Here is a 22074-nt window from a genome sequence, read left to right as displayed (position 1 = left end):
CTTAGTTTTACTGATGTATCATCCAAGCAAACAGACCCACAGGGTCATAACCATTGTTAAAGTTTCAGGTACAAGTGGAAAGAAAAAAGAAAATAGTCATGATTAAAAAAATTTTGGGAGGGCGGCTAATGAGGGTTAAGTGACTTGCCCAGGGTCACACAGCTAGTAAGTATCAAGTCTTTGAGGATGGATTTGAACTCAGGTCCTCCAGAGCTGGTGCTTTATCCACTGCACCACCTAGCTGCCCCATAGTCATGATTTTTAAAACTATTTCTCCCTTGGAGAAAAATAGCAATTCATTCCAATTCAATAAACATTTACTAAGCACCTACTGTGTGCCAGGGACTATGCTAAGCATTCAATTGAAAAGATATTCTTAAACAGAAATAGGTTCCACTCATACATGATTGATTTACTCCTAATTTACACATCTGGTTTAAAAATCAAGTAATTTTCAGTCCCTTTAGCAAGATTACATAACTGTATAGTCCTCAAATATTCCCTGTTGGCAAGTCCTAGACACATGTAAGGTATCTCTTTGGAGGAACACATTCTTCTGTTCCTTTGACTTTGGGAGTCCAAGGTAAGCCAACTGGCAGTTGAAGTAACAGGATACCATTTAGTTAATTGATTCTCTTGGAATAACTCCCCACTCCCTATAGGATAAAATCCAAACTTCTTAGCTTGGCACTCAAGGCCTACAATGATATATGGCTACTTCCTAGTTTTCCAGTCTCTCATTCCTGAAGTTGAATGACTTGCATGGAATCAGTGTTAGAATCAGGACTCAGACCCAAGCTTCCTGACTCTGAATCCAGTGCTCTCTCCACTTTACCGTCATCTGATTTCCCTTTTTAAAAGATACTGATTACACTTATTTAATTACTGCATGATTCTATCCTGTACCTACTAAGCATACCAGCTGATCTCTGTGATAGGACTAACCTCTGGATGTTTGTGGGATATGGTGGGAGGCTGTCATTTCCACTGCCCAATGGAGGCCTGTCAGGTGAAAAAGATCCAAAGATCATCCAGTATCTTGAGGCTGGGTGGCTTGTTGGTTAGGCCAAGAGAGAGTCGTTGGACTCTCAACAATAGGAAGTCAACAATAGGAAGATCTGTAGAGAGGAGCTGCAAGGTTAATGGTTTGGCAACACTTGGCATTGTGCATCTTTTGGAAGCCTCTATCTTTGGGGAGGTTCCAGTGTTACCTACACTCTTCCTTCTCTACAACTCAGTGACATATGGCTACTATTGTAGACATTGAAAAATTCCCTGTTTTCTGAATAGACCTGGCTTCCTATGTATGCTTCCAAGGCAGGAAGGTAGTGCAGTAGGTAGAGTGTAAGGAAGACTCATCTTCCTGAGTTCAAATGTTGCCTCAGACACTTACTAGCTGTGTGACCCAGGGCAAGTTTGCCTCAGTTTCATCATCTGTAAAATGAGCTGAAGAAGGGAATGGCAAAGCACTTCAGTATCTTTGCCAAGAAAACTCCAAATGGGGTCATGGAGAGTTGTACTTGACTGAAAATGCAAAATTCTTCCAGGCCCAACTCAAATTTTACCTCTTCCCTGAAGACTTTTCTGTGCTTCCAAAGTGAAAGTGATCCTTTCCCCCTTTGACCTTTTGAAGCATTTTCTTTGTACCACTCTTTTAGCCCTTACCACATCCTGTTTTATACTATAGTTATAGAGCAGCATAATATTGTTCGTGATGAATTTTATATACACTATGATTTAATTCCTACAACAATCCTGTGAGATAGGTATTACTATCACCCTCATTTTACACATGAGGAAACTGAGACCCAGAAAGACCTAGGTTCAAATCCTGCCTTAAAAACTTAGCGACTGGGGCAGCTAGGTGGCACAGTGGATAGAGCACCGGCCCTGGAGTCAGGAGTACCTGAGTTCAAATCCAGCCTCAGACACTTAACACTTACTAGCTGTGTGACCCTGGGCAAGTCACTTAACCCCCATTGCCTCACTAAAAACTTAGCGACTTTGTGATTCTGGACAAGTCACTTAACTCCCACCCCAAATCTCCGTTTCCTCATTTGTAAAATGAGGATAATAATAATACCCAATTACTGTATGATTCTGTCCTGATGACAGACTTGAGGAGGTATGAGATTGTTAGGAGGGTCAGATGAGGTAATGAATGCAAAGGGTTATGCAAACTTTGAAATGTTAAATAAATATCAGTTCTTTTTATCATTATATGTGCACATGTTTTGTCTAACCTCCCACTCCCATCCTGAGTATAAACTCTTTGAGCAGGACCAGTCTCTTCGATATTTTTGAATCTCCCATAGTGTTAGTCACAGGTCCTTGAATTTAGTAGCTGGTCAACAAACATGTGTTCAAACTGGTTCGTGGTGATACATGCACATAGTTTGTGCTTTGGGGGGAAGCTGAGGCTGGTGGATCACTTAAGCTTGGGAGTTCTGAGCTGCAGTAAGTAGATCAAAACCTGATTGAGTCTGCCAAACATGGGAGCTCCTGGGAGGGGAAGGCCACTGGGCTGCCCAAGGAAGGACAAACCCAGCCAGGTCCGGAGGGAAAAAAGAGCAGTTTAAAGCTTTTCTAGAGATTGGGATTGGCAGGAATGGATGGACTCTGCACTTCCAGCTCCAGTGAGATAGGGAGACCCAATCTAAACAAAGAAAAGCCAAACCCAACCCCAAATTGTGTTGAACGAATGAATTCGGTGCTAATGTTTGAGGGAAAAGCCCCTATGAGCAAACTGAGAAAATGGTTCTGCAGAAGATATGGGTATCATTTCTACCTCTCATAACACTCTTGTGGGGATAAAGCTCTGTAAGCTTTAGAGTGGAGAAAGAAATATTTCTTGAAGGCTATATACTCTAAATTGTACACAGCAATGTGACATCTACAGGGTATCCCAAAACCTTAGGGAGTTTTTTGTTTTTGTTTTTGCAGGGCAATCAATGAAGGTTAAGTGACTTGCCCAGGGTCACACAGCTAGTAAGTGTCAAGTGTCAAAATGTCAGAAAGGAGTCAAACCCAAGCTTCTTGGCTTTGTATCTAAGTGTTCTCACCAGTACATTATACTGTTACTTTCTCCCCCTCACCCTACTTTGTGTGTGTGTGTGTGTGTGTGTGTGTGTGTGTGAGAGAGAGAGAGAGAGAGAGAGAGAATTGGGGTTAAGTGACTTGCCCAGGGTCATACAACTAATATGTGTCAAGTGTTTGAGGGTGGATTCGAATTCAGGTGCTCCTGACTCTAGGGCTAGTGCTCTATCCATTGCACCACCTATCTGTCCTTGTCCCCTCACTTTTAAATTTTATTTATTTATTTATTCATCTATTCATTCATTCATTTATTTATTTGCGGGGCAATGAGGGTTAAGTGACTTGCCCAGGGTCACATAGATAGTAAGTGTCAAGTGTCTGAGGCTGGATTTGAACTCAGGTCCTCCTTAATTCAGGGCTGGTGCTTTATCTACTTTGCCACCTAGCTGCCCCCTACCCCCTCACTTTTAAAAGGAGGTGATTGAACTTAGGAAGCATCTTGGGGCATAGTGAAGCTACTCTCAGGCCATCATGCCATGTAAAGATGAAAAAAATAATTCCCCCTAAATATGACCCAAAGATAGATCAAGAGTTGGAAGGGGCCTCAGAAGTCATCTCACACAATTCTCTCTCTTTCTCTCTCTCCCCCCACCTCCCCTTGCAGAGCAATGAGGGTTTAAGTGACTTGCCCAGGGTCACACCGCTAAGTGTCAAGTGTCTGAGGCCAGATTTGAACTCAGGTCCTCCTGAATCCAGGGCAGGTCTTTTATCCATTGTACCACCTAGTTGTCCCATCTCATATCTTTTATTTAAAAAAAATTTTTTTTCTCATATCTTTTCCATGCAAAGGTTGAAGCTCCAGAAAGCTAGTGACTTGTACAAGGTCAAAAAGATAGTTGCTGTCAGAAGTGGGATTTAATCTTACTCCTCTGATTCCAGAGTCAATGCTTTTTCTACTTTAGTGCCTAGTCTCTTAGATTCTCTATTATGTTGCCTTGGTGTGCACCAATTTCCTACTAAGGGAAAAGGGAGGATATAGCTAAACATTCCTCCGATAATGTTTCTGACCCTCTCAATTTTTTCCCTAGATCTATCCTAATTCATATGTAAGAAGTAAACTGTAAGGGCATAAGCTTGCTGAAGAAAACAATTCCTGGATGCCTGTAGAATCTAAGACAGGTCCAGGCATTGTAGTTTAATAAGGGGAAAAAGTGATTTTTCTCCAGTGTCTCAGTTTCAGCATTTGCCAGCCATTCATGTCCTTTTCTCTCCTTGAGCCTCAGTTTCTTCTGCGAAATGATGGTGTCATGGAAAAGTCAATGAATCTGGGATTAAACCCTAGCTCTGCCACTTCTTATCCAGGTGACTTTGGGCAAATCCCCTCATATCTCTGGGTCTCAGTTTCCCCATTAGTGTAGTTTAGTCACTTCAATCATGTTCCACTCTTTGTGACCCCATTGGGGTTTTCTTGGCAAAGATAGTAGAGGGGTTTTGCCATTTCCTTCTCCGGCTCATTTGACAGATAAGGAAACTGAGTCAAACAAGGTTAAATGACTTGCCCAGGGTCACACAGTTAATAACTATCTGAGACTGGATTTGAACTCAGGAAGATGAGTCTTCTTGGTTCCAAGCCCAGTGCTCTATCAACAGCACCACCCAGCTCCTCAATAATAGATGAGCCCTAGGGGTTGTATCCATGTCCAAAGCCATGTTCCTGTGATCCTTGCACTTGCAAGCCAAGTCTTGGGTAAATCATGAAGTGTTGCATAAATGTAAGCTTTTAGCAGATGTCCGTGTTTTATTTCAGCTTTCTAGTTTTCTGAAACTTTGCACATGTCCTTTGGTTAACCAGTTGTTTTCCCCTCTCCTTTTTCAGTCTGTTGCTGGCTGGGGCTGGAGGAACAGATCCATCAACATGAACCACTATGCTAACAAGAAGAGTGCAGCTGAAAGCATGCTGGACATTGCCCTGCTGATGGCCAATGCCTCCCAGCTAAAGGCTGTGATAGAACAAGGACCCTCCTTCGCGTTCTTTGTCCCGCTCATTGTTCTCATCTCTGTCTCCCTCATACTCCAGGTGGGAGTGGGTGTGCTGCTGATCTTTCTGGGTAGGTACTCTATTCATTATGTATTACGGATCACCCACAGTTTATAGGTTTAGTCCAAGGAGTAACTAAGGTAGGAGAATAGGAGTTTTGTCCCAGGGTATAAAAATTTAGAGGGCACTAACCTCTTCCTTGCATAGAAACAGTTACGCTTAGCCCCTGGTTAGCATGAAATCGGAAGCTACCAGATGATTTCCTTCTGAAGCCCCAGTGGTTACCTTAGGTTAGCTCTTCCTCAGCTTTGCCTGATCTGGATATGCTCATTGCCCTTTGCTCCAGTGCCCTGGCAGGGTCCTGGCATCACTGCTGTCCGCCAACACCAACTGAACTGAGATTACAGGAGGTAGGTAGCACAGTGCGATAGGAAGATGCCTGGGTTTAAGGTTGGAGGACCTGGTTTGAATTCTGGCTCAATCACTTAACTGACTGTATGATCTTGGGGAAGTCACTTAATTCTACTGACCTTCTGTTTCCTCATTTTGTAAAATGTTTTCTAGATTTCATTTGATTCTTAAAACATCCCTCTGATGTGTAGGTGCTATTATTAACTTCATATGATAGCTGAAGAAACTGAGGCTAAGAAATGAAGTGACTTTCTCAGGGTTAGCTAGTTAGCATATGTTTTAGGCACCTCAGATCTTCCTGATTCCAAGTTGAACATTCTATCTAATTAGCCATATGGTGTAGTGGAAGGAGCTCAGAAATCAGATGTGGCTTCAAATTCTAGAATTGCCACTCACTGCATTTGTCACCTTGGGTAAGTAATTTTTCCTCCCTGGGTTTCAATTTACTTATCTGTGAATGGAGATAACACTTATGTGAATATCAAGTAAGTAGAGTTTTTAAAGTCCTTTGTAAAATGGAAAGTGCTATAGTAAGGTACATAGGTCATGAGACTTATCAATATAAGTAAATATAGGAGGGATGTGTGTTCTTTTTTTAAAGTAATAGACATTTTTATTTATAGTTTTTGGCTCCAATTTTTATCCCTCCTTCCTGAGGTGGTAAGCAAGCACATATGGGTTATACATTATGATTATGTAAAACATTACCATATTAGTCATTTTGTATAAGAAAATTTGAGTAAAAGAAAAAACTGCAAGAAAGTGAAAATAGCATGCTTCAGGCTGTGTTCCATCAATATCAATTCTTTCTTTGGAGGTAGATAGTATGTTTCATCAGTAGTCCTTTGGAATTGTCTTAGATCATTGTATTGTTAAAAATAGTTAAGTCACTCCCAGTTCTTCATCAAACAATATTACTGTCTCTGTGTACAATGTTCTCTTGGTTCTGCTCCCTTCACTATACATCCGTTCATACAAGTCTTTCCAGGCCTTTCTGAAATCATCCTGCTTGTCATTTCTTATAGCACAATAGTATTCCATCAATGTGTATTATTCTACAGGGAACTCATATTGTTGAGATACATGTATGATTTTTATGTGAGTTCCTAAATTGTTGCTCAGACACTGAGCGGTAAAGTGATTTGCCCTATGTCCAAAGTGAGATTTGAACCCAAGTCTTCTCAATTCCAAGACTATCACTGCTGCTCATTACATCATGTTGCTTCTCATTACATTAGCAAGTGGGACTCAAACTCAGGTCTTCTAATATTCTTTCCCCTGCACCACATTGGAGTGTGTGGGTTGAGGTGGAAGGAGAAGCTCTCAGAGGAAGTCCAACCGCACACACACGCTTGCATAATCTGAGGTTTGTGGTTATGGTTCATAGCACGCCTACAGCTTGGACCAGTCATGCATGGAGCATGCAGCCTCTGCTGTGGGGACCACCTGGTCAGGTGCTAGAAATACAGATAGAAATCTACGTGTATTGGGTCAACATAAATGCCAATAATTGTAGCTCACCTGAGTGATGACACCACACGAGCAACATCCTTGAAGCCCATGGTGCTGACCTCTAAAGTCACCATCTCCATGTACATTAAGGACCTGGTGTCTGTATGGAGCCAGGCCAGGAAAACAGCCAAGTAGTTACTCCTGGGCTCTGGGGCACAAGAAGTCAACCTGAGCAAGGAAGGGGCACTAGAAGTGAAGCCATAATGAAGTCGAGGTCCAGGAAACTCCTGGAACTGTGGGCAAGAGGTAAGCCTAGATCCCCAAGTGGGAGCAGGTAGGCTACTGGTGCTATGGTATGGGGAAGCAAGTCTAGCTGCTATGATTCAGGATGGAAGCATTTTGGCTCAGAATGAGCCCAGGCACCCGTAGACATGTGAATTATCAAGCTGATCAGTCTTTCTACTTGTTTCTTATTTTTATTGATATATTTTGTTTTGTACATCTTCATTTCCATATATATCCTGCTCCTATCCTCTACTCTTGTAACAAAGATGAAAAGCAAAAAAACAAAAGCTGTTTAGCAAAACCAACACATTGGCCGTGTCTAATGGTAGATGCAACATTCCATACCCATAGTCCTCCACCTCTGAAAAAAGGGGAGGAGCCCCAAGGAGGATGGGAAGAACAAGTTACCCCCTGGATACCAAGCAGCCAAACAAGACACTTGCACTAGTCCTGGGGACGCTGTCACAGTCTTTAGGGTCCTGAAGGGCAGTTGGGTTAGGGCTTAATTTTTGGACCCGGGCATTGGTTTTGTTAGGACTAGATAGCGATTCAAACTCAAAAGGCCTTGAACTCCAGAGTCCAATGACCATGTTAGGCAAAGGGTAATGGCCTTGGACTTGAAGAATTTGAAGGAGGGAAGAAGCTATCGACTCTCAGCCAGTGGTGGAATCGGTAATAGAAGAGCACGGCAAAGGGCAGAGAGCCAGTGTTTTGAGGCATATAGGAGGCATCTTGGTCCAGTGAAAAGAGGGTTGACTTGGAGTCAGAGGACCTGGGTTCAAGTCCTAGCTCTGCCACTTATCTGTGTGACTTTGGGTAAATGTCTTAACCCTCTTCTTTAAGGTTATCTAGATGGTACAGTGGAATTTGACTTTGAATCCTATTTTTTTTTTTTGGTAAGGCAGTGACGGTTAAGTGACTTGCCCAGGATCACACAGCTAGTGTCAGGTGTCTGAGGCTGAATTTGAACTCAGGTCCTCCTGAATCCAAGGCCAGTGCTTTATCCACTGGGCCACCTAGCTGCCCCTTGAATCCTATTTTTGATATTAATTAGCTGGGTGGCCCTGGGCAAGTCACTTATGCACTATCTGCCTCAGTTTCCTCATCTGTAAAATGTGGATAATAATAGCATCTATCTCATAAGGTTCTTTTGAGGATCAAATGAGATTTAAACACTGCTATCAAATGCTAGCTCTAATTTTTATTCCTGGGCCTCAGTATCCTTATTTGTAAAACAAAGGGATTGATTGGATAAGATGGCCAAGTTTAGATCTCTGATCCTATCATCAGAAATGAGCTTGCAGCAGTAACCCCCTAGCTTCTTTTCTCTATTGCCTCCTTCATCATTTGTATCTCTGCTCTGCCCTGAACCCCCCTCTTCTTTCTCCTTTTCCTGTTCCTTCTCCTCCTCCCCCACCATTATCTCTTCATTCTCTCCCCCGCCTCCTCTGCTTGTCTCCAGTGGCCTTAGCCCCACCGAGCAGACTATTTCCTCCCAGTTCCTGCTTCACGGAGATAATATTTGACCTGCCTCAGAGATCAAGCACATTCCCGACCGAGTTCCAAGGCTGATAGAAGCTTGGTGCTCAGGCTCTAAGCAGAGCTGAGAAATCAGCAAGTGCAAGCTGATGAGGAGTATAATCCTCTCTTCCCCTGGCACACAGTAGGCACTTAACAAATGAAAAATGGAATCAACCAGAAGCATGGTACAGTGGGAAAGAACTGCACTCCAAGTTTATCAGAGTTCACAATCTGGCTCTGCTTTCTACTGTCTGGGGGGCCTCAGCAGATCATTCTCCTTTCTAGGCTTCAGTTTTCTTAGCTTCTAAGTCAGTTATTTTTTATATCCCTGTGATATAATAGGTTAGTGGGGCGAGGGTATGGATCCAGAAATCCATGAAGTTCACAGATCCAGGAGGTATGGTGTGAGTCTGGGAATAAGAGATCTGAAGCCCCCCCTCCCCCCATCTTGATTTCCATGGAGAGAGAGGGTAGGAGAATGCTTGGGAGGGGAAAGTACAGGGGGGAAGGCAAAGTTGCTATAGCATTGAGCCTGGAGTCAAAAAGACCTGGGTTCAAATCCCAGCTCAGATATTTACTAGCTGTATGATTCTAGGTCAATCATTAAACTTTCTCTGGCCCTCAGTTTCTTTTTATATCAAATTAGGCGGTGGGACCGAATGACCTCTGAGGTACTTTCTGCCTGTAGATCTAGCGTTTGTTGGATACTTGTGATGCATTTACTTTAAAAGCATGATGACTGAGGGATGAATGATATGTGCCTTATTAGCATAACATTTCAGCTGGGAAGGGCTTTGGTTAGGTGTTTCTTCCTTAGTGTACCATTGCTCATGAGGTTGGATGACCCAAGAATGGATTTGGTATCAGAGGATCTGAGTTCAAATCCCAGCTCTGCTGTGTGTATTCCTGTGTGTATCTGGGTCAGTCACTTAAACTTCCCCAGGACTCAGTTTCCTCAGAAATAAAATAAGGGACTGGATTAGAAAGTCTCTAGAAATCTGTGCTTCTCTGATCTCTTCCAAAGCTGAGCTCTGCTGCTTTTCCTTGTGAGGCTTGCCTATTCAGCAACCACCTTTTATGAATTGTCAACAGAATTTTCAATAGCTCCCTTAGGAGAGGAAGACCTTGGTTAGGTTTATTATTTCCCTTTCTGGAAAGACATATGCTCCTGCTGTTGGCCAAAGCCTTGAGTTTCTCTGTAGTCAAAGAGACTTTTCAGCAATGTTTGGAAAACTGGACAAAATTGGACATTTTATAATGGGATGTGGGCAGATTTCATGAAGAGTCCAAAGGTTGACCTTGAAACAGAGACGCCAGACTGCCAAGCTTCGTCTTGATCTCCCTCCACAAAGCAGGGTCTGTGACCTACACCTCTTCTCTTATTGGCTCCTGGTCTCATTGGTTACTCTGACACTTCATTGAGGTCTGAGAAGGAAAGTTTTCTTTTCTGATGTGGCCTGGAGAAACCTGAGCAAATAATTCCCTGCCTCATCTCCACAGGAGGGGTCAATCATGGCTTACTCCATTTCTAGGCACCCTCTCTGGCCAGTTGGATTGGTACCTGTACGGTGCTTCCTGACAATTCCCTTCTGTTATCTTCTCTGCCCTCTTCCTCAACACTTTTAGGTGATTTGGGTCTGTGTGGCTGGCATTCGGAAGTCAGCCCTTCTCCTTGCCCTATTCTGGCTAGAGCTCAGGAAGGGTACCACATGTAGTGGGCATTCATTTTGCCCCTGTACTCAATTAGGGGAATCAAAGAGTCCAGCACAAGTTAACAAAGGTGTGTGAAACATCTACTATGTTCAAGGCACTACATTTGCATCAAGGGCTTACCTTGGCTCCTAACCATTTGTGTTTACTACTTATTTCAGTTTGGCAGCTCTGTGGATTGGAGTTAGGGAGACCTAAGTACAAATCTGGGATCAGACACTCGGTAGCTGTGTTCCCTTAGGTAAATCATTGAACCTCACTCTGCTTCAGTTTTCCCATCTGTAAAATGGGGGTAATAATATCACCTACCTCCCAGGGTTGGTTTCAGGATCAGATGCAAAGCACTTTGCAAGCCTTAAAGCACTGTCTAAATGCTAGTTGTTGATAATTTTATTTCTAAAATGTACTGTACTTTCCTTCCCCTTTGTGTGTTACCTTCTGCCTTTGGAATATAAGCTCTTTGAAGCCAGGGGATGTCTTATTTTCTGGTATTTGTGTCCCCAGCACTTAGCACAGTGCCTGGCCTATGGTAAGCACTTAATGGAAGCTTTTTCATCCATCCATCCATCCATCCATCCATCCATCCATCCATCCATCCATCCATCTATCCATCCATTTCTGGGATACCTCCTTTTCCAACCATTTCCTAGATAATATCTTCTATGCAATATTGGGTGCATGAATCAGAGTTCATGAGATGCTGCAGCTTCCATATATCCACCATATGTCTATCCATTGTTCTTTGGGTCACCTTTCAGACATCATTGTGTTCTATGATAACACAACCACCCCAACTGGACAACTCAGTGTCAAAAAATATATGACCTTCTTAGCTTCCTGCTGCTTCTGTGTCTTTGCTTATATCATTCCCTATGTCTTGAATGTTCTCCTGCACATCTCAAGGTCTTACACATCCTTCCAGACCCAGTTCAAATGCCATCTCCTCCATGATGTGTTCCCTGATTCCTTACCTCCCTCCCTGCCCTCTTCCTCACTCAAAGTAATTAGTTCAGGCTCTGATGTTCAGAGCACTTTTTTTTTCATATCAATTCAACAAGAATTTATTAAATTCAGGGGTGTGGGTCAGACACTATTAGATGTCTGAGATCTCTAATTTTTTTATGCATAGGATCATGGGTTCAATATTTGGAGCTATAAGGGACCATTAGAGGTCATTGAGTTTTCTAATTATAGTTATTATGGGGTGTTCAGGGAGGACTAGCACCTCTAGTGTGAGGGCTTGCAAGCACTTTTCAGGGCTGCTCATCCACCTTTGGCGTCCACTTGTCACCTAGCTCTTTCTTACTTGTGGCTCCAAGAAGCTATAGCATGCACAGTGGCCACACCTCTGGTAAAACAATCTTGGCAGACAAGCTAAACCAGGTTGAAGGTAACTGATGGGTCTCAAACTCATAGTGAGTTAGGGAGATGTCTTCCCCAGGCATGTGAAGACTTCCCCTAGCGGAATGGTTGAATGAGAACAATTTGTTCCAACAGCCACAAAGGCACCTACGACTTGGTCAGATATTGCACATCCCAGGCCATCATCTTGGCTTTTGTCTTGCCACTCCACTTCAATGACTTTGGAGAAGAGAGACATTGTGCAACTCTGCCTCACTTAAAACCAATTCACAAGCAAGTCAAGACATCACCTTTATACCATCGGTTCTCTTTGAAAATGAAGGATGAACAAGAAAAACAGCATTAATATATATTTCTTGTCTTTTCAATTACACTATGGCCTACTTAAGGTCAGGGACTGTCTTGTTTCATCATTCTATGACCTCTGACATCCCTCACACAGGTTCAATACAGGTACAGAGTTTGTTGAATGAATGAATGAATCTTGTCCTTAAGCCAGTATCTTTTGTAAACCTTGAAAGTATTATTCATTTTACCCATCTACACTGATTTTTCAGTCTCTATATGAAGATATTAGGAGGAGACTAGAACATATGAACATACAAAGAATTGGGAATGTTTAACTGGAACAACAGAAAGTGAGGATGGGAGGACAGGGGATGGTAGCTCCCTTCAGGTGTGGCCCCAAAGGAACAATGGGTAGAAATGACAAAAAGGCAGATTTAGTCCTGATGGAAAAGAGGGAAAGGAATAAACATTTATTAAGTGCTTACTATGTGTCAGGCACTGTGCTGAGTGTTTTACAAATATTATCTCATTTCATCTGCACAGCCACCCTGTGAAGTAGGTGCTATTATCTGAGGTTAAGTGATTTGGCCAGGGTCACCTTTCTTTCTTTTTTTAATCTTTTTTTTTTTTTTGGTGGGGCAGTGAGGGTTAAGTGACTTGCCCAGGGTCACACAGCTAGTAAGTGTCAGGTGTCTGAGACTGGAACTGAACTCAGGTCCTCTTGAATCCAGGGTCGATGCTTTATCCACTGTGCCACCTAGTGCCCCAGGGTCACATTTCTTAATAATTAGAGCTGTCCAAAATTGGGTTGCCTTGGGAGACAGTGGAGTCCACCTTATTTTTAAGTCTTATAGTACTGGTTCCCTGATCATTTGTCATTAATGTTGTAAGAGTGAAATCTTGGTCTGGTATGAGTTGGACTAACTGACCTCTGAAGTCCTTTCCAAATCTGAGATTTTGTGATTCTCTTAAAGGAGAGATAAAGAAGGGCCCTCACACTAGGGAAAAGTGTAGTGACACACCTAAGAATCTATAATCCTTGCTGGACACTCTCCACTTCCATCACTTTTGGTGTTTACTAACCCACTGGAATATCTCTTTCCTAGGGCAAGCACTCAGAGAAATTCATGTTTCTCTTATTGAAGGCTCCAGATCGAGATGACTTTCAAAGCTCTAGTTGGTGAGATTACTGGGTACTGGGCACTTCAGATACCCTCCAATCTGAGAAATACCTTTTGGTTCCTAACCTTCAGAAGATGTCATAAGATCAAAGGATATAGAACCAGAAGAGACATTATAAATCAAGGGAAAGTAGGGAAATAAACATTTATATGGTGCTTTACATAGTACCTGTGCTTTTTACAAATATATCTCATTAGATCCTCACAACAGCTAGGTGCTATTATCATTCCCATTTGACATTTGAGGAAACTGAGGCAAAAAGAGCTTAAGTGAATTGCCCAGTGTCACACAGCAAGTATCTGAGACTGGATTTGAATTGAGATCTTTCTGATTCCAGGCCCAGACAAATTAGATATTTGTCTAGATAAGAAAACTGAGACTCATGGAAGCTAATGAATTACCCAGAGTCATCCAAGGATGACTAGAACCAGGATTCAAATGCATGACCTTTAATTCCACTGCTCTTACCACTAACCTTGTAGTGCCTTACTCTCATTTAAAAGCTGCTTCTAAGATACATCACTCGATGTATCTTTGCATCTGTTCTGTCCACCGAGCAAGCAGGTCGACTTGACTTACCACATACAATTTCACCACAGACATTAAAATTGATTTTTTTTTCATTCCTACCTCAATCATTACAAAACAAAGATGGCCCTTAGACCAACTTCCCCCCAACCAAGACCATAAAACCTCAAGTGAGGAACACAAAACTTCCTGGGCCAAAATGAAGTGAAGACACAAGAAGACTCCAAATGCTGTTAGGAAATACTTAAAGTGAAACCTTCTAGTTATAGTGGAAGTGTATGTGTAGTGGGGGAGGGGAGTATAGGGTGAGGTTGTGTGTGTGTGTGTGTGTGTGTGTGTGTTCAATAGGAGTTAGAGCTGGTATAAACCAAAAAGATAGTCTAGTAATAGGCTTAAAGCTGGATGGGACATTGGAGGGCTTCCAATCAGGCATCCTTATTTTATAGCTAAGAAGACTAATGGGAAGCTAGGTGGTGTAGTGGCTAGAGTAACAGGCCTGGAGTCAGGAAGACCTGAGTTCAAATTCAGCCTCAGACATTTATTAGCTGTGTGACCCTGGGCAAGTCACTTAACCCTATTTGCCTCAGTTTCCTCATCTATAAAATGAGTTGGAGAAGGAAATGGCAAGCCGCTCCAGTATCTTTGTGGAGAAAACCCTAAATGGTGTCACAAGAGAGTTGGACAGGACTGAAACAACTGAATAACAACATGGAGGCTAAAGACCAGGGATGTGGTGACTTGCCTCAGGTTAATGTACAAGTAGTAAGGGTCAAAAATATTATCCAAGCTATGTCCAAGGTTCTTTCCTTTGAAATTCTACTTCAATATTTATATTTTACAGAAAAGAACACGTGTCAGTGAGTTGAAGTGATTTGTCCAATATCACACAGTTAGTAGCAGAACAGAGATTTGAACCCAGGTCTTTTGATTTAAAAATCTATTGATACCATGTGTCTAAACCAAATCAATGGTCAGTGAAATAGACAACCATGAATCATTTGGAAGTAATGAGATCTGAATTCCAGTGTCCAGATCTCTAAAATACATAGTATTGAAGTTAGGCTGCTATCTCTTTGTTCCTTTGTCATTGATGGGATAACAGTACCCATTGAAAGCTGCTTTCCTTTTTGGGAGACAATGTGGTATAGTGAAGAGTACTAGACTTAGAATCAGGGAGCCTGGGTTCAAATCTTGGCTCTACTTCTATATCTCACCTTTGGGGCTGAAGCCTGTTGGCAAATCACCTTATTTTTCTGGGCCTCAATTTCCCCATTTGTTTTTTTTTTGTTTGTTTTTTTTAGTGAGGCAATTGGGGTTAGGTGACTTGCCCAGGGTCACACAGCTAGTAAGTGTAAAGTGTCTGAGGCCAGATTTGAACTCAGGTACTCCTGAATCCAGGGCCGGTGCTCTATCCACTGTGCCACCTAGCTACCCCTAAAGAATGCTTTTAAAATTTTTCATTGTTGAGTTCCGAATTCCATCCCTGCCCTCACTCCTCCTTGAGAAGGCAAACACTTTGATATAGATTATACATGTGCAGTCATGTAAAACATTTCCAAATTAGCCATATTGCAAAAGAGAACACTGACCTAAATAAATAAATGAAAATGACACAAGAAAAATAAAGTTAAAAAGTAAGCTTTGATTTGCATCCAGATTTTCCCCATCAGTTCTTTCTCTGGAGGTGGATAACATTTTTCATAAGTCCTTTAGAATTTGCTTTATATCACTGTATTGCTGAGAATAGCTAAATCATTCACAGGTGATCATCATACAATATTGTTGTTACTGTGTACAATGATTTCTTGACTCTGCTCACTTTTTTGTTTTTGTTCAGTCACGTCTGACTTTTTGTGAACCCTTTTGGGGTTTTCCTGGCAAGGATACTGGAATAGTTTGCCATTTCCTTCTCCAGCTCATTTGACAGATGAGGAAACTGAGACAAATAGGGTTAAGTGACTTGCCCAGGATCACACAGCTAGTAAGTGTCTGAGACCAGATTTGAATTCAGGAAGATGAGTCTTCCTAACTCCAAGACTGGTACTCTTATCTACTGTGCCACCTAGCTGCCTTCACTTCACTTTGCATCAGTTCTTACAAGTCTTCCCAGGTTTTTCTGAAGTCATCCTTTTTGTCATGTCTTATAGCACAATAGTTTTCCATCACAATCAAATACCACAACTTATTCAGCCATTTCCCAATTGATGGGCATACTGGGAAAGCTCTTTTTAAATTTAAAAACTAAAGTATATGCCAAGACATAAGATGAATGTTTTTGGATAGAAACTAACATATTTCTTTTCTCTTTCTTTTCCCTCAATTATATAGTAAAGTATGACCTCAATAATCCTGCCAAGCACGCAAAACTGGATTTTCTCAACAACCTGGCGACAGGGCTGGTGTTCATCATTGTTGTTGTCAACATTTTTATCACAGCGTTTGGAGTTCAGAAACCATCTGTTGATATTTCTGCCCAGCAGTAGAGTTTATTCAGGTGAGCTGTTGGGAAATTTCTCCCCTCTTTTACTCCTTTGCTCTGTATCTTCCTCAACTATTACTACCCACTCTTTTTATTTCTTTTAAGGAGCCAGGCTTCATTTAACTCAAGGGGATCTATTTTTTCTTTTCTTTTCCTTTCTTTTTTTTGTGGGGCAATGGGAGTTAAGTGACTTGCCCAGGGTCACACAGCTAGTAAGTGTCAAGTGTCTGTGGCCGGATTTGAACTCAGGTACTCCTGAATCTAGGGCTGGTGCTTAGATCTATTTTAAATAAGCAGAAAGGACATATCTGTAAGGGTGAGGGTTGTGGTTCTCAAAGTGACATGAAGAATCCAGGTAAATGCTTCTATGTGTCCCATCCAGCTAGATGTTAGGGTTGAGAATAAGATCATGGTGAAAAGAAAAGAAAAGAAAAAAATCACGGTTAAGTGGCCTGACTTGAGTTGGTGACATGAATACAAGGTACTTTGCAAATAGTCATGAAGACACCAGCCTGACCTGACTGAGCCCTACTTTAGGAAGCTTTCTGACAAACTGGGAAAAGAGCTCTTTCTCCCAAGACCTTGCCTTGGCAATTTCTCAAGTTAGAACCTTATATCCCCTAAGACATATCTCTTAGAATATTCATTCATTCACCAATCATTTATTATGTTTCTAATAAAACAATGGCTGACATTTACTTTGGTCTACAAAGTACATGTATTATCTAATTTGTTCCTCATGATAAACTTGAAATAGGTGCTATTATTATGCCCACTCATAAGTGAAGAAACTGAGGCCAAGAACAGTTAAGTGACTTGCTCAGGGTCATATGGGGAGAGAGAAATAAGCATTTATTAAGTACCTACTATGTGCCAGGCACTGTACTATTTACAAACATAATTAGATTTGAGCCTCATAACAACCCTGTGAGGTAGATGCTATTATCATCTCCTTTTTATGGTTGGGGAAACTCAGGCAGATAGACATGTTTCCTGGGGCAGCTAGGTGGCGCAGTGGATAGAGCACCGGCCCTAGAGTCAGGAATACCTGAGTTCAAATCCGACACTTAACACTTACTAGCTGTGTGACCCTGGGAAAGTCACTTAACCCCAATTGCCTCACTTAAACAAAGAAATAAACAAACAAATAAATAAATAAAACTGGGGGGAAAAAAAAGACATGTTTCCTGCTCTCAAGGAGCTTACATTTAATGTGTGTGTGTGTGTGTGTGTGTGTGTGTGTGTGTGTGTGTGTGTGTGTGTGTGAGAGAGAGATAACATGCAAGTATGTAGTGTAAGTATAAGGTAAGAGGAGGTGGGATTTGAGCTGTTTATTGAAGAAGACCAGGGAAACTAGGAGTCCTAGGTGAGGAGGGGGAGCGTTCTAGTTATAGAGGCTAGCCAGAGGCAGAGACTGGAGATGGAAAGATTGTTCTTTTTTCTTTTCTTTCTTTTTTTTTTTAGTGAGGCAATTGGGGTTAAGTGACTTGCCCAGGGCCACACAGCTAGTAAGTGTTAAGTGTCTGAGGCCAAATTTGAACTCAGGTACTCCTGACTCCAGGGCCGGTGCTCTATCCACTGCGCCACCTAGCCGCCCCGGAAAAGATTGTTCTTGACAAATAGTAAGCAGGCCAGTGTAGCTAGATTGTAGAGGATGAGGAAGAGAGTAAAGTAGAAGACTGGAAAGGTAGGAAGGATAAAGGTTGTGAAGGACTTTAAATACCAAACAGAGGATTTTATACTTGATCCTGGAGGTAATAGAGAGTCACTGCAATTGATTGAATAGTAATAGTCAGACCTCCACTTGAGGAGAAACACGTATGCAGTTAGAAGGTTATTGTGGTAGCCCAGGTATACGTGATGGAGGCCTATACAAAGGAGGTGCCTGTGTCAGTGGAAAGAAGGGGACATATATGTGAGATGTTGTGAAAGTAAAAACAAGGGTGAAAAGCCAAGGATGAAATGGAGGTTGTAAGTCTAGGTGACTGGGAGAATGGTGTCCTCTTTGACAATGGTAGGAAAGTTGGGAAGGCGGAAATGATTGGAGGAAGGATAATAAGTTCTGTTTTGGACATTTTGAGTTTGAGATGCCTACAGGACTTATAGCTTGAGATGTCCAGAGGCAGTTGGTGACATAGGACTGGAGCTCAGGAGGGAGACTAGGTTCTATTTCCAGATATAGAGATCTAGGAAACACCTGCATAGAAATGGTAGTTGAAACCATGGGAGCTGATGAGATCACCAAGCAGATAGCATAGAGGAAAAGAGAATAATGGATGAATAAATTTTGAGGTTGAATGTGGGATTTCTATATTAATATGTCAAAGATCGGGGCAGCCAGGTGGCGCAGTGGATAGAGCACTGGCCCTGGATTCAGGAGGACCTGAGTTCAAATCCGGCCTCAAACCCTTGATACTTACTAGCCGTGTGACCCTGGGCAAGTCACTTAACCCTAATTGCCTCACCAAAAAAAAAAAATGTCAAAGATCTATGATTTCATTAGTGTGGACACTGCTCTTCCCAATAGACATCAATTAATATGCATTTACTGATTAATTGCCTACTAAAAATCAGGTACTTTTCTAAGACACTAGAGATACAAGGATAAAATGAAATAGTGTAGATCACAGCCCTGCCGTGCCTTACCAGATGGTGTCATGAGTGGTCAACCTTCTGGTGATGAACCTCCCCAAACTTGGCTAAGGTTGGTCTTTTGGCAAAAGACATGCAAATTGCTTCTAGCTGGGGGAATCAGAAGGCTTAATGGAGAAGGTGGTATTTGATGTGGGCCTTGAAGAAAGGATGGATTGTCAGCAAGTGGATGTGGGGGGGATGTGGGATCAGTCTTACTTTTCTTCTTTTCTTTTCCAACAGAAAACACCATTCCCTTCCTGCAGTCATATGGTGTAAGAAATTCACCAAAGCCATGGCTTCTCTCTAAAGGCAAGGAGAAGGACGTCAGTTTCTCCTAAGCAAACCTTCCTCTCCCTCCATGTTTTTCCTGAGTGAGCTCTCCCAGAGCATATATCATCATTACTCATTGGCACATGATGTACCTGAACACATTGTCTTAGATGGGTGGGTAGGGAGGGTAGGCATTTCATTCAATGGGCAGAAGAAATCTTACTGGGACTCTGTCCTTTCCCTCTTGAAGAAATTTAACCCAACAAGCATTTATTAAACACTGACTATGTGCAAGGCACTGGACTACGAGCATAAAGACCCAAACTGAGATACCCCCTGCCCTCAGGAAGCTTATATTCTACTAGGTGCCTGGCCATGGGATGGGTATCCCTCTGAGAGACCAGAGAGTATTCAGAGTGGCAGATGACCTGCAAAATCACCGGACAGCAGATAAAAGTCCTCCTTTCTGTTGCAGAAACCAGGGCTTTTCCATGTGTAGCTCGTACGAGTCCCTTTGGCCCCCATCCTTGGCTGTTGGAGGCTGTCTCCCTAGAGGTGCTGAACAATTGGACATATTTGGAGAATTAACCTCAGCACCCCTGTGCCTTCTGAATTTCTCATGCCACCGTGTACTTAAAAGAAAATTTAAATGCCCTTAAAAAACAAGCTAGGACCTTTGAATCTTCAGCATCCTCCTTCCCCCATTAGGAGCAGAAATTGGGCCCTTTATTCCTTAAAAAGCAGCTTGTACCATTGCTAACCACAGGGCATCCTGGAGGCCTGACCTTCAGCATTTGCCAAAAGGCCTTCATTCATCCTGTTTCCGAGTCACTGTTCAAGTGGGAGACTTGCCTTGGTGGGGCTGCCTCCGTTCCTAGGTGAACACTGGCACTCACCCCTTCAATGGCAGACTCCCAGCTTCTTGTCTGCTGCTTTGTTGTAGAAATTCTCACCCCCAGGCCAGGCTCAGAAGAGACAGTATCAGAATTTTACCTGTTCCTTAGGTCGGCTGAGACCTCTGCACACAGGGATATTGTTTTCCCCAACCAGGGGCAACAAGAAGGAAAAAGAAAACATCTGAGTCATTTCTTGCTGTGGTTAAAAATGAAATCTTTTCTGAAAGAAAATGGAATTGTAAATAAAGCTTCTCATACTCTTATTTCCCAAGGAAAGCCTTTTGGTGTGACTGTTTTCTTGTGACACATTGACTAGCCTCTCGGTGACAGACTCCAGTAGGTGTTGGGTTGTAATGCCTTTGTGGTATCAACATTTGTAGAAAGGAAATCCAACTTTCTACTTTTACAAGGTACAAGGTTGCTAATGTAGTAGAAAGAGTACTAAATTTGGAGTCAGATGATTCAAGCTTTGGGGTTTTTTTGTTTTTTTGGGTGAGGCAATTGAGGTTAAATGACTTGCCTAGGGTCACACAGCCAGTAAGTGTTAAGTGTCTGAGGCCGGATTCGAACTCAGGTATTCCTGACTCCAGGGCCGGTGCTCTATCCACTGCATCACCTAGCTGCCCCAGATGATTCAAGTTTAAACCCAACTTGGCTATTATCTGTTAGACATTACTTAAACATTGTGGATTTGCATTTATTTGTCAACAAAATGAGCAGCTTGCCCTAGATGAGGGGTTTGTAACCTGCTTTTTCACGTGTTCCCTTTCTTAGAATAATGTTTTTGAAGGCATGAAATACATAGAATTATATAGGAAACAAATTATGTTGAATTATTTCAAAAAATAAATAATGTTACAGACCCCAGGTCAAAGACCCCTGCTCACTTGATGATCTTTAAGGTCTAAGGTCTCATGTTGAAATAATAATTTTTTTTTTGTTTTGTTTTGTTTTTTGTGAGGCAATTGGGGTTAAGTGACTTGCCTAGGGTCACACAGCTAGTAAGTGTTAAGTGTCTGAGGCCGGATTTGAACTCAGGTCCTCCCGACTCCAGAGCTGGTGCTCTATTCACTGTGCCACCTAGCTGCCCCTGAAATAATAATAATAGCTAATATTTATATATTACTTACTATGTGTTAGGCACTGTGCTAAAAACTTTGACAGACATTATCTCATTTGATCCTCACGACAACTCTGGGAAGTAGGTGCTATTATTATCCCCAATTTACAGTTGAGGAAACTGAGGCAAACAGGTCAAGTGACTTGCCCAGGGTGACAGCTAGTAAGTGTCTGAGGCCATATTTGAATTGAAATCTTTCTGTTCCCAGGCCCAGAGCTCTATCCACTATACCACCTTGCTACTCCAAAATCTTGGGGTCCTTTACAAATGAAGATCACTTTCCTGTTATACCCTTCCAATGACAGAAGGAAATGGGAAGAAGCATCTCAGAGTAGCACTCCCTTCACCTACATCTTCAGGACAAGGGTGATTCATAGATGGAGATGACTTGCTTGGTCCATGGACACAGGTTACTTAACTTGGCACAGTTGCTAAAAAAGAGGCCTGCCAGGGTCATTGGGTTCTCTCCCTCAGGAGTGGTAGAGAATTGGCCCCTGGCCCCAGAAGCAGTTGTTGTAGGGGGCAGGTATCTCACCTTTTGGGTGAGCTGTAAGCTGATGTAGGATGGGTCCCAGAGCCTTCCTATTGTTCTGGCATCTGTGCTCACATTAAGTTTTAGAGTTGAGGGAAGCTAGGTGGCACAGTGGATAAAGCACTGGTCCTGGATTCAGGAGGACCTGAGTTCAAATCAGGCCTCAGACACTTGACACTTAATAGCTGTGTGACCCTGGGCAAGTCACTTAACCTTCATTGCCCTGCGCCCCCCCCCCAAAAAAAGATTTAGAATTGAAAAGGACCTTAGAAATAACTTGTACAGATGAGGAAACGGTAAGAGACAGGACTTGTTCAAGATCAGGCATCA

The 22074-nt window shown here is 42.3% G+C and overlaps 1 protein-coding gene across 1 annotated transcript in view; it reads left to right on the top strand.

Moving 5' to 3' along the window:
- NINJ1 (ninjurin 1) overlaps nucleotides 1-20363 on the top strand; it is a 57838-nt gene extending 37475 nt beyond the window's left edge. Inside the window, exons 2-4 of the mRNA XM_043977094.1 lie at nucleotides 4913-5144; nucleotides 16142-16307; nucleotides 19167-20363. Of these exons, the coding sequence (XP_043833029.1) occupies nucleotides 4913-5144; nucleotides 16142-16296 (387 nt within the window). The 3' untranslated portion in view covers nucleotides 16297-16307; nucleotides 19167-20363. The remainder of the gene's footprint in view (nucleotides 1-4912; nucleotides 5145-16141; nucleotides 16308-19166) is intronic.
- The last annotated feature ends 1711 nt before the right edge of the window (nucleotides 20364-22074 follow it).

This window comes from Dromiciops gliroides, chromosome 1, assembly GCF_019393635.1.
Source record: "Dromiciops gliroides isolate mDroGli1 chromosome 1, mDroGli1.pri, whole genome shotgun sequence".
Taxonomy (NCBI): domain Eukaryota; kingdom Metazoa; phylum Chordata; class Mammalia; order Microbiotheria; family Microbiotheriidae; genus Dromiciops; species Dromiciops gliroides.
Note: the sequence above shows the minus strand (reverse complement) of the source record. Positions and strands in the feature narration are given on the sequence as shown.